General features: G+C 38.8%; 1 protein-coding gene across 1 annotated transcript in view; it reads right to left on the minus strand.

Moving 5' to 3' along the window:
* Positions 1 to 142: 142 nt before the first annotated feature.
* The window catches only part of ELK3 (ETS transcription factor ELK3), a 68,472-nt gene continuing 54,949 nt past the window's right edge, over positions 143 to 13,665 (minus strand). The window contains exons 4-5 of the mRNA XM_004748495.2: positions 9,427 to 9,549; positions 143 to 2,666 (exon numbers count right to left, since the gene is read on the minus strand). Of these exons, the coding sequence (XP_004748552.1) occupies positions 2,568 to 2,666; positions 9,427 to 9,549 (222 nt within the window). The 3' untranslated portion in view covers positions 143 to 2,567. The remainder of the gene's footprint in view (positions 2,667 to 9,426; positions 9,550 to 13,665) is intronic.

Genomic DNA, 13,665 nt, shown 5'->3' on the forward strand with positions numbered 1-13,665 from the left:
TAAAATGTACATATATATATAATAACACGTTTTGATGTATCATATTTAAGGTTAGATGACTTATTTTCCAACTTGTACCCATATAGAAAAGTAAAATTTGGATTATCTAATCCAAGTAAATGGAAGTAAACCAACCCACTTGTCTCTTCACACCTTTTATCACAAAGTATTTATTGAACAAAAATAATATAATAGTAAAATTGATACATATATGAAAGTGAATGAAGAAGATATGCAGTCATAGAAAATATGTGTACAAAGAGAATGTTTAGGTTATAGTTCTATAAAACCTTAGCCATCTCAGTTTAACACTGATGAAGTAGACATATAAAAAGGAAAAAGTTAATATGTCCTTTGAAACCTGTTATACACACACACAGAATGAGGCAGCGCTATAAGAGTTATACTTCAATACCTCCAGTTCTACATTTGTGTTATAGTTTTTTGATCCATGAAAATCATGGCATTTTTCTTTTTTTAATAAATGGAGCTAGAATGTATGTTAATCATAGTATTTCAAACAAGGAAATACAAGAATCAGATTTATAATCTTTTGAGTATTTCCAGTCAGCATGTACATTTAAAAATATTTTCGGTTGTGATTTTTGTACATTGATTAACTTCCTTTGGTTTCTCTTTGAGAATCTTAACATTTGGAGTACATTCTTTTATCTGACAAATTTTTTAAAATATACTACCTTTGTTTTTTCTACCTAACATAAATATTTGGGCTAGTAGTTACTTACAGTTAGGCATAGGAAACAGAACTGGAATGAGCACCAATCATTGTTCTACCTTGACTGAGCTGTGTGACCTTAGGCAACTCCCTGTTGTTCCTGTGTAATTGCCTTATCTGGAAACCATGGTAAGAAGCATTCTCAAAGACTCCCCTCTCTACATTTAACATTTCATGTTTGGTAAATATCAGTTCCCTGGACCAGCTCTTTTATTTTAGTACAGAATTCTCCTCAGCTTATGAGGATGTGACACTAGTATCTGTGGATTTTGGAATTAACTTTATATCTAAAAGTGTATATTAGAGATTTGCACATCCCCATACACAGAGACACTTAATTCCAGTGGAAAATCTCAAGTTTTAAAGCATTATAACAGTTTTAGATTCTTTGAAAATTCAAGGAATATTTGTTTTTACAAGCTTTATTTTTTACTCATTTTTCATAATCTTGCCATTTAATACCTACTGTGGAATCTGTTATTCAGCCACATTTCAAACTGGTTTGTTACTTACAGTTAAGGATAATGATCTTGAAAGCACTGGGCACTTTCCAGTTCTTTTCACATTAGAGTTTTCCTACTTCATGTACAAAACAATGCCTTAAGAGTGGCATCTGCTGATGTTTCAGTTCTCACTGCTCTACACTACACAAAAGAATTTACTGGTGAGTGCTCCAGATTGTTAGTAGTTCAGTTCCACAATGAGGTTCCTAAAGAGTTACGTATTTCTTCTATTCAATTTCCTTCATTCTCACCATAAACTTAGTGATACATAAAACAGTGTATCCTACCTCTCCATCTCCACAAACAAGGCTATGCTTTATACACCTGAAGACATCTGATATTATAGAATTGTTAGGTTCATCAACCAGTTTGTAAGCCTTTTCCTAAGCATGGGATGTTTAAACATTAATTAGAGTTCCAGGGGTTTAGAGAAACCCTAACTGATAATGATACAGAAAATGTATCAGGGGTGTGATTCTCTATGGAAAACTGGGAGAACCACAGCTAATTTTTTGAAATAAGAATATGCTTACATAGGAGATACCCCAGGGGCATGGCTAGAATGAATTTGATGTAGATTTCCATCTCAGGATTTTGTTTGGGAGGAGCTTAAAAGATTGTAAACAGCTAGGTGGCTAACCTTTCAAAGTTCATTTTTTAAAAAAATGCACTTTAAAACATTTTCTTTTATGAATGTTTATTTTCTAAATATGGCTTAGTTTCTTTTATAAAAACATGAAATCGGACATTTACTGAACTTCAGTTCAAAAGAGGTTCTAAGGCAATTCTTATACAATTGAAAGCGAAAAAGAAAAATATGAATATGCTTTCATTTTGCCTACTTGTGAAAAATGATTCTACTAGAGAGCTGTTTGATACTAATTTTTGTCTTTCAAACATTTTTTCTTAATACTAAAAAATATATAAACTAAATGCAAAGGAAGGCACAGCTGGTTATAGTGTGTATAAGCATAGTACAGCATATGCGGAAATTAGAAAGAAAGCTTCACATCCTTATTAGTTACACTGAAAACGATTAAGAAAAGTTCTTCACTGTCAACAGTGTTCAACACTTAAGAGCTAAGAGGATATAAAAACAAAAACATAAAAATCACTTAATGCCAAACAGATCTTCATATATACTTGAATATAAAAAAAAAAAAAAGTTTTAAAAATGCTAACATAAATCTAGACCATCCATGTTATGAAAAGTGCAAACCAAATTAACAGCCGGTTTCACAATGTCCTTCTCATGACACAGGTAAACTAGCCCATGAGGACAAATTTGTTTCATCAGTTAATAAGTCTTTAACTGTGGCCAGATGTCATCAGGATTTCTGAGAATTCGAAGAAAGCAGTACTGGAGAAGCAGCTCTATCCAGACTGGGGATTGGCACTGGCATGTGGCCATTAAGCAGTGTCGGAAACTGTAGGGAACAGAAGATTTTTAAAGTAGTTATTACAGATCCATTGGGACAAACTTGAATTCTTTACATTCCTAGACAGACCATAGTGGATCACCCCTGGGATGGAGGGGTCACAAATTATTGTATAGAATGCGATCAAGATTACATATAGCAAACAGGAGATAAGGCCCAGAAAATGTCCCTATTTTATATGCCTAGGCCACTAGAAAAAAAAAATGTACATATGGTGCTAAAGCATGTTCTAATACTCCTTTTAAAAGGTTCCAAGCTACTTAGAATGCTGATTTGCTTTAAAGTAATTTTAAAGTAATTTTGGTTTTTTTTGTTTTTGTTTTGTTTTTTTGCTTTAAAGTAATTTTGAAAACCACAGACAACTGACTGCTGATTCACATGTAAAACTTCTAATAACTCTATTTTGAAAATGGCCATTGTTTTTCCAGAGTACTATAATGATGCTTCTCAGTAACTGTTAAAAATGCAGAATGTTTTAGCTTAAAATGTTTAGAAAGCAAGATTATATATTGAAGCTGAGAAAGTATTTTTTTAATTACAATGATAAATAATATCAAACTTAATAGATCACCCTTAAGTGACAAAACAAAGAATAAAGTTAATTTCTGTATTGTTGGTAACTAAGATGATAAATGGGATAAAAGTATATGCTTTGGTAACTTTCCATTCTAAAGGAAATACCACCACTGTACCCCCATTGAAGAAGAATAATTAAAGGCCTCTTTTTTTTTTTTAAGATTTATTTATTTATTTATTTGACAGAGATCACAAGTAGGCAGAGAGGCAGGTAGAAAGAGAAGAAGGGAAGCAGGCTCCCTGCTGAGCAGAGAGCCTGATGTGGGCCTTGATCCCAGGACCCTGGAATCATGACCTGAGCCGAAGGCAGAGGCTTTAGCCCACTGAGCCACCCAGGCACCCTAAAGGCCTCTTTTTAATACATAACTGTTCACAGCTAGATTTTCACTGTCCAGAATGATATGTGCCAAAATGATCTCCAGGGGTATCTTCCAGCTTTATTTTTGTTTAGTCTAGAGAAGTTAATATTAAATGTCAACACTATAAAACTGCAGAGCCTGGCACAAGCTAGAAGTACAATAAATACAGAATATATTTCAATTTTCAAACTATTTCAATAACTTATGTCTCATACCTTACAGTTTATCAGTGATTGTCATTTCAGTTGGTATCTTGGAGCTTGTAAAGTAAGTTTGGTTATCCCCATTTGACAGAAGAGAAAACACAGCTCAGATAAGTTCTGATTGGTTAAAGACTAATAAGCAGTAAAGCCAAATTTTAAACTTAAAAGATCCTGTGCTTTTTGTACCAAACTGGCCAACTTATTTTTGGCAGGGCTTGGTGTGAGTGTGCTCTTTAAATACTCTAAGTTTAATGGTCATTGGCATATTCAAGGTTTTTGTTTCTTTTCTGACACTTTGGAATTTTAGTTGTTTGTAGAATTTTATCCATTTCAATTGGATTATCAAATCTAGTTGCATATATAGTTCATACTCTATTAAGATCCCAGCTCTTAACTACTATTCCCATTGACTTAAGAGTGAACACAGGATGAAGAGCAGGTTTTGAATATTCATTCTCTTAGCTTATTTGCAGTCTTTTCTCATTTTGTTTTTTGTCCATCTTATTGGTGTTTTCAAAAGAAGCAGCTTTTCGTTTTGTTAATCTTCTTGTTTTAAAAAAGTATGTTACTGATTTCTGCCCTCTGCTCTTTATTTCTGTACACTCAGTTGTAGTTTCTCTTGCCTGTCTCTTCTGGCCTCTTTCATCTTTATTGACTCCCTACCTCCACTAGCTTAAGTTGCAACATTTATCCCAAACTTTTGTTCTCAGCCTTCCTTTCTCCTTTGCTGGCCTCAACAATCCTTTCCTGGCTGTCAGTTAGACATCCCCATCAATGTGTCTCACCAAAAACCTGCTATTCTGCATTCACTCTTAAGTTGGTAAGAGCGGCGATATGATTAAAAACTTCAGTCAGGGCTCTGCCACTTATTAATGTGAGGTCTTGGGTCAATTGAGCAACAACTCTGGGCTTTTTTGTTTCCTTTTCTTTTCAGAGAGAACTGTTGGGAGTACAGTTGATTCTGAGCAACACAGGTTTGCAGATTTTTTTTTTTTCAGTAAACACAGTATAGTACTATAAATATATTTTCCTTACAATTTTCTTTCCCCTAGCTTACTTTATTATAAGAATACAGCATAATAATACATATAAGATGGAAAATGTGTGTTACAGTCAACTGTTAGTTAATTGAAAAGTTAAAAGTTATACATGGATTTTCAACTGTGAGGAGGGGGTCAGCATCCCAATCCCCACTTTGTTCAGGGGTCAACTGTATTAAATCAGAAGCCATGAAAGGTGCTTTGAACAACATTTAACATACCCTAGCCCTCAATAAATGTTAACTGCTTACTTCTAGCATTTCCAGTATTTTAATCATGTAAGTAATCTTTGCCTCATCCTAATTTTCACTTTGCCTCCTACTCCTCAAACCCAACTAAAAGTCTTTTAATTTTACCTCTGGAATGTCTTCTAAATATATTTGTATTTCTACTGTTCTAAAAGATGATTTTTCCCTCATATACTATTTGCAGTAGTATAAATATTCCTCATATCTTCCTGTTCCTTACATTTTTTGCTTTTTCTTCAGTCCTTCCTTCATGCTTGTATCAGCAATATCTTTCTCAGATAGAGATTTTAGGGGTGCCTGGGTGGCTCTGTTAAGTAGGTGCTTTTTGTTCAGATCCCAGAGTCCTGGGATCGAGTCCCATGTCAGGCTCTCTGCTCAGCGGGGAGTCTGCTTCTCCCTCAAATAAATTTTTTAAAAAGTAGTATAGTAAGATCTGTTCTTTTATCTCCAGCTTAGAAAACCTTCCTTTGTTATCAAGAGACTAAGGTGGAAAATCCTGAGCATACCATTCAAGGCCCACAGCCACCCGGTCCCTTCCTGGACCATGTTCTTGCATATCCAGATCATGTAGATTATCTAGAAGGTGTTTTCTCTCTGCCAAAATCCTATCCTTTTTTCCCAGCTTAGGTGCCAGTTCTTCCATGGAGCCGCCTTCTAGTCCCCAGCTAGAAAGTTACTCCCTGCTGGGGTTCCTATAACATTTTGTTTATATATCTATTATAATATATATAGATCATAAATATACATATTTATTTTATATATATATATTAATATATATATATATATATTCCCCTACAATTCCTAATAACAATGCATTGCAAATATTTTCTGGGTTAGATGTGTTGAATTAAAATGTTCAGAAAACATTCTCAATTGAAAACTTAATTCTGGGGGTGCCTAGGTGGCTCGGTTGGGTATCTGCCTTCAGCTCAGGTCATGATCCCAGGGTCCTGGGATTGAGCCCCACAGTGAGCTCCCTGTTCAGTGGGGAGCCTGCTATCCCTCTCCCTCTGCCATTCACCCCACTTATGCTCTCTGGCTCTCTGTCAAGCAAATAAATAAAAACATTTTTTTAAAAACCTTAATCCTGCCTTGTTTTCAAGATATTATCTGTACCTATGCCAGATTTGATGAAAATCTGTTTCAGAAGTGGAACAGACACCCTGTAAATAAGCTCAAAATGCCAAACTATTCAGACAAATCTCGTTTTATTTTTAAATATGCATCTTCCAGAAAGGCACTAATATCTTCTCTCCCCTTCCCTTAAATTCTTCAATATCTGCTGTAAGTTGCCACAATAATTACATCAGTGGATCTTCTGTGTAAAATCTCCTCAGCTCTGTCAACTCTTACCCTGAATAAAGATTCTGATCTACTTTCCAAGCCTCACAATAGGAAATTTGCCAGCATAATTTAAAACTTACTGTAGCCTTCCTCCATGTCTAGTATAAACAGAAGGTTGGTTTGTTTGTTTGTTTGTTTTTAATTTGTTAGAGAGACAGAGTTCACAAATAGGCAGAGAGGCAGGCAGAGAGAGCAGGGAAGCAGGCTCCCTGCTGAGCAGAGAGCCCGACGTGGGGCCCTGATCCCAGGACCCCGAGATCATGACCCAAGCCGAAGGCAGAGGCTTTAACCCACTGAGCCACCCAGGTGCCCCACGGAAGGTTTATTTTTAAAGAAAAATAGTTCAAAAGGGGCACTGCTGATAATCTGAATTTTGAATATTCCTCTTACCATGTTTTATTTACTATTTTCAAAACTGCTATTTTCAACTTTTTCACATCTGCTTTTATCATGGGAAGAGTAATATTTTAAAAGGTACAAAGTTGTTTTTCCTTAGTTTTATGGACCCCAATCACAGAAAGAGAGCACAAGGCCCTGCCAACAATCCTCTAAACATGATTGTTTTCCCCATTCCTACCTCCCATTTGTGTGTTTTTGTTTTTTGTGGGTTTTTTTTTCTTTTTCTTTTTTGGTTGTTTTTGAATGGCTCTGGTAGGACAGGTACATTTTGTGAAATTAAAATTCTGAATAGATGGCCTTTCAATGCAGCAATTTCTTCTGCAGAACTCTGGTTATAAATTAGGAACCATTGGTCTCCTGTGGTTCTCAAAGTGAATACCTAGAGCAGCAGCACTAGGGTCTTGAAACAATGTTATAATCAGGCCCTGTCCCACACCTTCTAAATTAGAAACTGAGGTTGGGGCCCAACAAAATCTTCTTAGCCCACTGTCCAAGCGGATACTGTTGCATGTTACCTTTGAGAGCCACTGGCCTGCAGTGGTGACTGAAGAGAAAAGGGTGTGTATGTGCGTCCAGGGTGTGTATGTGCGTCCAAGACCCGGAGCTCCAAATACCCTGCTAATGTGTAGAAACCCTATGGATATGAACCACTGTTACTGTGAGGAGTGATGATGGGCTAGGAAAGGTTTAGTATCCAGGGCAAAGGATCCCAAAGAACTCCCAAACAAAAGTTCTCCGGGCTTCCTTGGGAGATCACCAAGCCCTGTACCAATCAGGTGGCAGAATTCTCAGGAAGGATGGAAGTGAGATTCCATTCATTATTCACAAATATCTAGTGAACCTGTGGAGGCTTTCATGGATTGTAGGACTAAAGTAAGACTGCAGTCCATGTACCCTTGGAGCTTACCATACACATGGCACCAAACAACTCCTTCCTTTGGCTCTCCTTAGGAGCTCTAATACTAGAATACTGCTGCTCTATTCTGAATACTTTGAGGAAATAAGGTCTTTCGGTTCTCCACCAAAAGTTTACTAACCTAAAACTTTTCCTAGTACTACATTTGCTCACTGCTTCTAGTTCTTGTTTCTCTGCCGGAGTTAAAAGGGCTAAAAATCAACATGTTGGCTGTGTATGACCATAGCTCAGTTTTCTTGTGATGAGAAGATGGGCCAAAAGAGAAACCTGATTACCTAGGGATATACAGTCACATCCTGACAACCCTACCTCAACCTTACTAGGAAACCAGAGAAGCAAGATAGCAATCAAAACCTCTTTAGCTCCACCTTCTTCTGAGACCCTAAATCCCAGCATGTATAGCTCCTGGCACAGAGGGGATCAGTACTAACCTTGATAAGTAAAATGACCTGTGCTCAAAAATGCACAGAGATCTGATCTTTTTAACACTCAGGTTCTTAAATATTTCTTAACTTTTTCTTTTTTGTTTTTTGGTTTTTTTGGTTTTTTGTTTGTTTTTTTTTTTTTTTCAAAGTAACCTCTACACCAAACGTGGGATTCAAACTCACAACCCTATGATCAAGAGTCACGTTCTCTACCAACTGAGCCAGCCACGTGCCCAATTCCTTGGTGAATTCTTAGGTATCCACTAATTTAGTCAGTGATAATTACTAAGCACCATTTGTGTGCCAAGCAATGTGGCCAGACAGGGGCGGGGGGGGGGGGTGCCGCGGTAAACAAGGAACAAGATGCAGTTCTGGCCTTTGAGGGCCCACAGTCTAGCGGGGGAGATTGCCAGGTGACTAGGCCATTGTAATACAAAGTGGTGCTAGATGCAACAGGAACAAAAGAACTACATCTAGCTCCGGTGAGCCAAACGTGGGGTGTGGGGGCACAGGCAGGCAGGCATGGGATTCAGGGTGGATGAAACAGGCTAGAATTAGAGGGGGTTTTCACTTACCCCAGTTTCGCTTCACTCCTGTCCCTAGGACCCTTTCTATTATCTTAGTAACATCTTTATCTGTGAGGAACAGTCTTTGAGTCTCAAGGGAGAAATACTGATTACCACACAATCGCAAGTAATGCTACTGCAAGATTCTAGTGTGGGAATGAATAATAAATGCGCCTACCCAGTAACAGGAGTTGTGCAAGATAAAGCAGCTAAGACTTTGTTTTTAACCAAATGCCCTGGATGCTCCTTTCTTGTTATGGAACAAGGAGAACTTGATTATGATTCATAGAATCATACAGATAACTCTTCTATTACAGTATAGAGACATCCTTCACTGTTTTTGTTTCTCAATTCAAGTGGTGTCAGTATATTGCTTCATTTTTTAAAGTTGTCCCTTTTCCTTGATAAATTTCCAGTTTTCATAGTCAGTGAAGATATCCACACCCTTTCAGAATTAATGGTTCCATTTGCGATATCTGACATGAACACGCCATTTCTGCCTCGATGAAAATCTCTGCCTCTGAAGGCTGGGTTTGACAGCACCATTAACTCCCCGTGGAAACTTAACATTTTATCCAAAGGTAGACTAGAACTCTGTTACCTTTACAGTATTTATTGGGAAACACACCCTTCAGAAGCTGGATGTTTAAACATTCATTTCTAAATGCTCACCTGGAAAAGCGTGTTTGGCCCTTGCAACCGGGCAGGACTCAGTGGAGCAACTGGACTAAGGCTGCTCCAGAAATGTATGCTGGATAGCAGTGGACTCGGGGTCAGAAGCAATCCATTTGGTGTCTGCGAAAGAAAACACAGATTTTGATTATCTGGCCATAATCAGCAGTGTGGCTAGGTACACTAGCCACGAACCCAGAAACAAGCCTTCCCATCTTAGGAAAATCTGACAACTATGTAATTTCTGCAAGGCTGCGCAGTTTAATCTTGTTCAGCTCTGATGGTATTAGCAATTTTATAAAGGAGAAAAATATGGACAAGTTATCTTCCCTAAACACTGAACACTGTAAAACTCAAGTTTATAGCAGTATTCATCCAGACGGTTCCTTCAATTTATTTCCCTTCCCACATTAAAGGTGATTTAGTATACAAAATGGGATTCTATGAAGGGGCCTTTTTAAAAAATATATATATTTTTTCTTATTTTCCTCCAGTGGACATCCATTACACACATTTTAAAGGGCCTCTCGAGCTTCACTTTCATGGGCATCAATGGCCCTTTAAGATTTTAGTGCCTGTTGTTAAAATACCCTGTAGCAGCTTCTGCAAAAATTCTGAACTGGGTTTTCCAAAGATTCCACTCCGGATATGAGGCTGATGAGAATTCATCTCCCTGGCAATGGTTTGGACGAGGAAAAAAATTCTTTCTTGTTAGATTGGGTGTAAAGCCGAAACTCTGGGTTTCCCAGGAGAGTGCCAAGGACTGCATTTGCTTGCACACACACAGCAGGAGACCTGGCCTGCAGGCGAGCTGGAGGACAGAAGAAACAACTTGCCCCAGCTGGTATGTCTGCATGGCTTTTATTCTCAGCCGAGGCAAACTCCCTGGCCCTTGGTGGTTTTGCACCTTTGCTGACTAGAAGGAGTCCCTCAGTGGTTTTGTGATGTCAATAAGGTGCTCTGTGTAAGAAGCACCACAGCAAAGGCGCCAGCATTGCCGATTACATCACTCTGGATGCTAAAGTGTTATTTTTTCCTAGAATTGGCCCCAGCAGCTTCGTTAATTATCGAGAATATCTGGCATAAACCTAAGTCGAAAGGTCTGTTCTGTTCCGCAGAAACAAACATCCAAAGGTTCTCAAACTGTGACGCTGCTGGAAGGCAAACTAATTTATACCATGTTAAGTCTTCGGTTCCGCAGCATTTCCTACACATGGAATAACCTATGAGGTTACTAGAATAAATACATGTTTTAGATAAGCTTCCCACTTCTAATCCAAGGCAGTTTTACACATATGCCGGGCCATCTGGTCTGGTGATTAAGACAACGCTTAAGCATGGGCTCTGCCAGGGTTCCGACCTCAGGACTACTATTTACCACCTAGGTAACCGCTCTATGCCTTGGTTTCCAAATCTATAAAATGGGGAGGAAAAAATGCCTACCTTAACGACTGCTAGGAAAATGAAATAAGATGGTGTACGTAAAGCTCTTAATATGTGCTTGGCACATAACAAATACTCAGAAGTGTTGATCACAAGTGTACCCAACATACTTATTCAATGAATTTCATCTGTTCATGGGAGAAGTTCTCAATGTATGTATAAAAGTACTCAGGGTTCTGAAACCAGCCAAGTCAGCCAGTACCTTCAAGGCTCCTCTCAGTCATATTAGGCTGAAGTCCAGAAACTCATGTCATCTGAGAACTAACATTTGCTTGTTACTCTGGAACGAAAATCCAGCCACATTATGCCACGTTAACATTAAAAAAAACCAGTGTGTTCAGGACCTCCAGTTTACCTACCAATGAAGGTCCCAAAGCTCTTAAGAGACAGTAAGTCTTCTAGATTACAAAACCTACCTTTCTCTTATTCATGGCCATAAATACACATCCACTCCATTTTAATCCTTTGAGCAATACATGAAGTTTTATTTTAGTCTAAAATGTGTACCCAGGTCTGGATGTGAGATGTTTGCACATCTGTTTCAAAGGGATACAGGACGTACTCAGAATATAGTAGTCTTCTGTTTCCCATGTTTAATCTTTTGGAATATCTTTTATAACATATGCAAATAACTATTGTGAAATGACTTCATTCACTTTTCTCCCCACCCCGACCCCTCTTCTCCCTGAAGATCCTGTGGCTGTAACGAAAAAATTATTTGGTTGCTCTTTTAAGGAATGTTCCTATTAATGCTCACCTTGGGTAATCTCCAATACAGTGTGAGTTTTTGGAGCCTCTTTCCACAAGCTCCTGGAATCAAGGTGGGCTGGGCCTAAGGGCTAGACACTAAAGAAAGAAGCCAGAGCAAAATGCATGCTTCCTCTTCCTTCACCAAAAAAATACTTTAGCAAATGGGCTCTTTTGAATGGCAAACAGGGAGTTCCTGATCCCACCAGCTGCAGGGAAAGAGAAGCCCTAGGATCTGAGGCAAAGGTCATTGATGTTCAAGGGGAAAGACCATCTAACCAGGATCTTGTTTTCATCCTCAACTCAGTTCTTCTTCCACATAATACAGTCTCCTACAAAGCCTGCACATTCAAGTTAAACCTGGTGAGCTGGCATTGCCCAGACATCCCCCATCTTTGTGCCCTGGTTCATGGCCCTCTGCCTGGACCACGTCCTCAGACCTCTTCCTCTTTTCTATCCCTGCCTCCCTCTGCCCATGAACACTCCACCTCCTCAAAGGAGACTTTTCTGCTTTTCCCTCCATCAAGTGACAATTCTCTTTTTCCTGAATCTTTGTAACATTTTATAACCCCTTTTTCCCTTAACAATTTCTGTGTCATATTATGGTAATTTGCATATTCTTTTTATACTTTTTTCTGTAGCCTTTAAGGTAGCATGCTTATCTTTATTCCTCCTATAGTACACGTTTTCTAAATACTTGATGAGCTGAAGCGATCTGTAGCTCTAGGTATGTGACTGTTGGACATACCTGTTATGACCTGTTGGACATGTCCACTGGAATGCCCATGTTCAAACTGAACACCTCACATTCTTTCCAAGTCTAGTGTTTCTTAGGACTCCTCCATTTCTATCAACAATACCAGCCATTTATCCACTCAAAAATACAGAGTGCATGATAATGTATCAGGTGCCAGAGATACAATGATAAAACAAGACATGATCCATGGACTTACAGCCCTGTCTACAATCCAGCATCCTCGTCACTGAGATGCAAAATGACCTCCCACTTGCTACTACAACTGGGGACGACCTGTGGATCCTTCTTTGAACTGACTCTGATTTTTGCCCCCCATTTCCATTCCTGCTGCGTTCAAGGTCCTATATGCTTAGAGATGGCATTCAGTAAATGCCTCCTAAACCAGCTGCTGTACCTTTGGTCCCTCTTTCTATCTATTCTGAGCACCGCCACCAAATCAGTCACCCTAAGATGCTATTTGAAATTCTTCCAGTTTCAGGGGAAAAAAATTCCTTAGCCACAATTCTAGGTTCCCCCATAACCTAGTTTCATAGTCTTCTTAACTTCTCTAGATGAACCTTTCTACATGGCTTGATGTGTCCTGAACACTAAAGAATTCCAACCCACCAGTTCTTCAGCACTCGTTCCAGAACTTCCCTGACTACGTAACCTACATTTCCCCGCACTAGACACGTTCCATGGGTGATCTCATCCATTTCCATGATTTTAAGCACCCCTTACATGTTGGTGACTCCCTAACTTATCTCCAGGCCCAAACTCCTCAGCTCCAGCTGCATGTATGTAGCTGGATGTTTGCTCCTTTATGTCCTATAGACTTCTCAGCCCAAAATGAACTTGTAACCAACCTTTCACCATGAGCTGATTTTTCCTCCCATGCTCCTCATAGTTAATTCCTGGCTCTCCCCTACAACCTTCACACCTGATTAGTCACCAAATCCTATGGACAATTCCTTATGCCTCTCTCAGATCTGTCTCCTGTGGCCCCATCCCAGGGTCACAGCCTTAGATCTAGATCCTCCTTGTCTTTCATCTGGAATATTATCATAGTATCCTAACTGGGTCCAGCCTCACCCCCACCCTAATCTACATCATCAGGATGACTTCTAAAACACAACTCTATGTTACTCATGCCCCATTTCCCACTGCGTCCTTCACCTTTGGAATTTATCCCTCCATGCCTTATTAAACTACTGTACTGCCCCTACATAGTAAGCTAGTTCACATCTTTATGGCTTGTTGCTCCTCTGCCTACAATATCCTCCTCACCTTACGTGCCAGATGACTGCTACTGA

The sequence above is a fragment of the Mustela putorius genome, unplaced genomic scaffold, assembly GCF_011764305.1.
Source record: "Mustela putorius furo isolate JIRA1106 unplaced genomic scaffold, ASM1176430v1.1 tig00000788_pilon_pilon_pilon, whole genome shotgun sequence".
Lineage (NCBI taxonomy): Eukaryota > Metazoa > Chordata > Mammalia > Carnivora > Mustelidae > Mustela > Mustela putorius.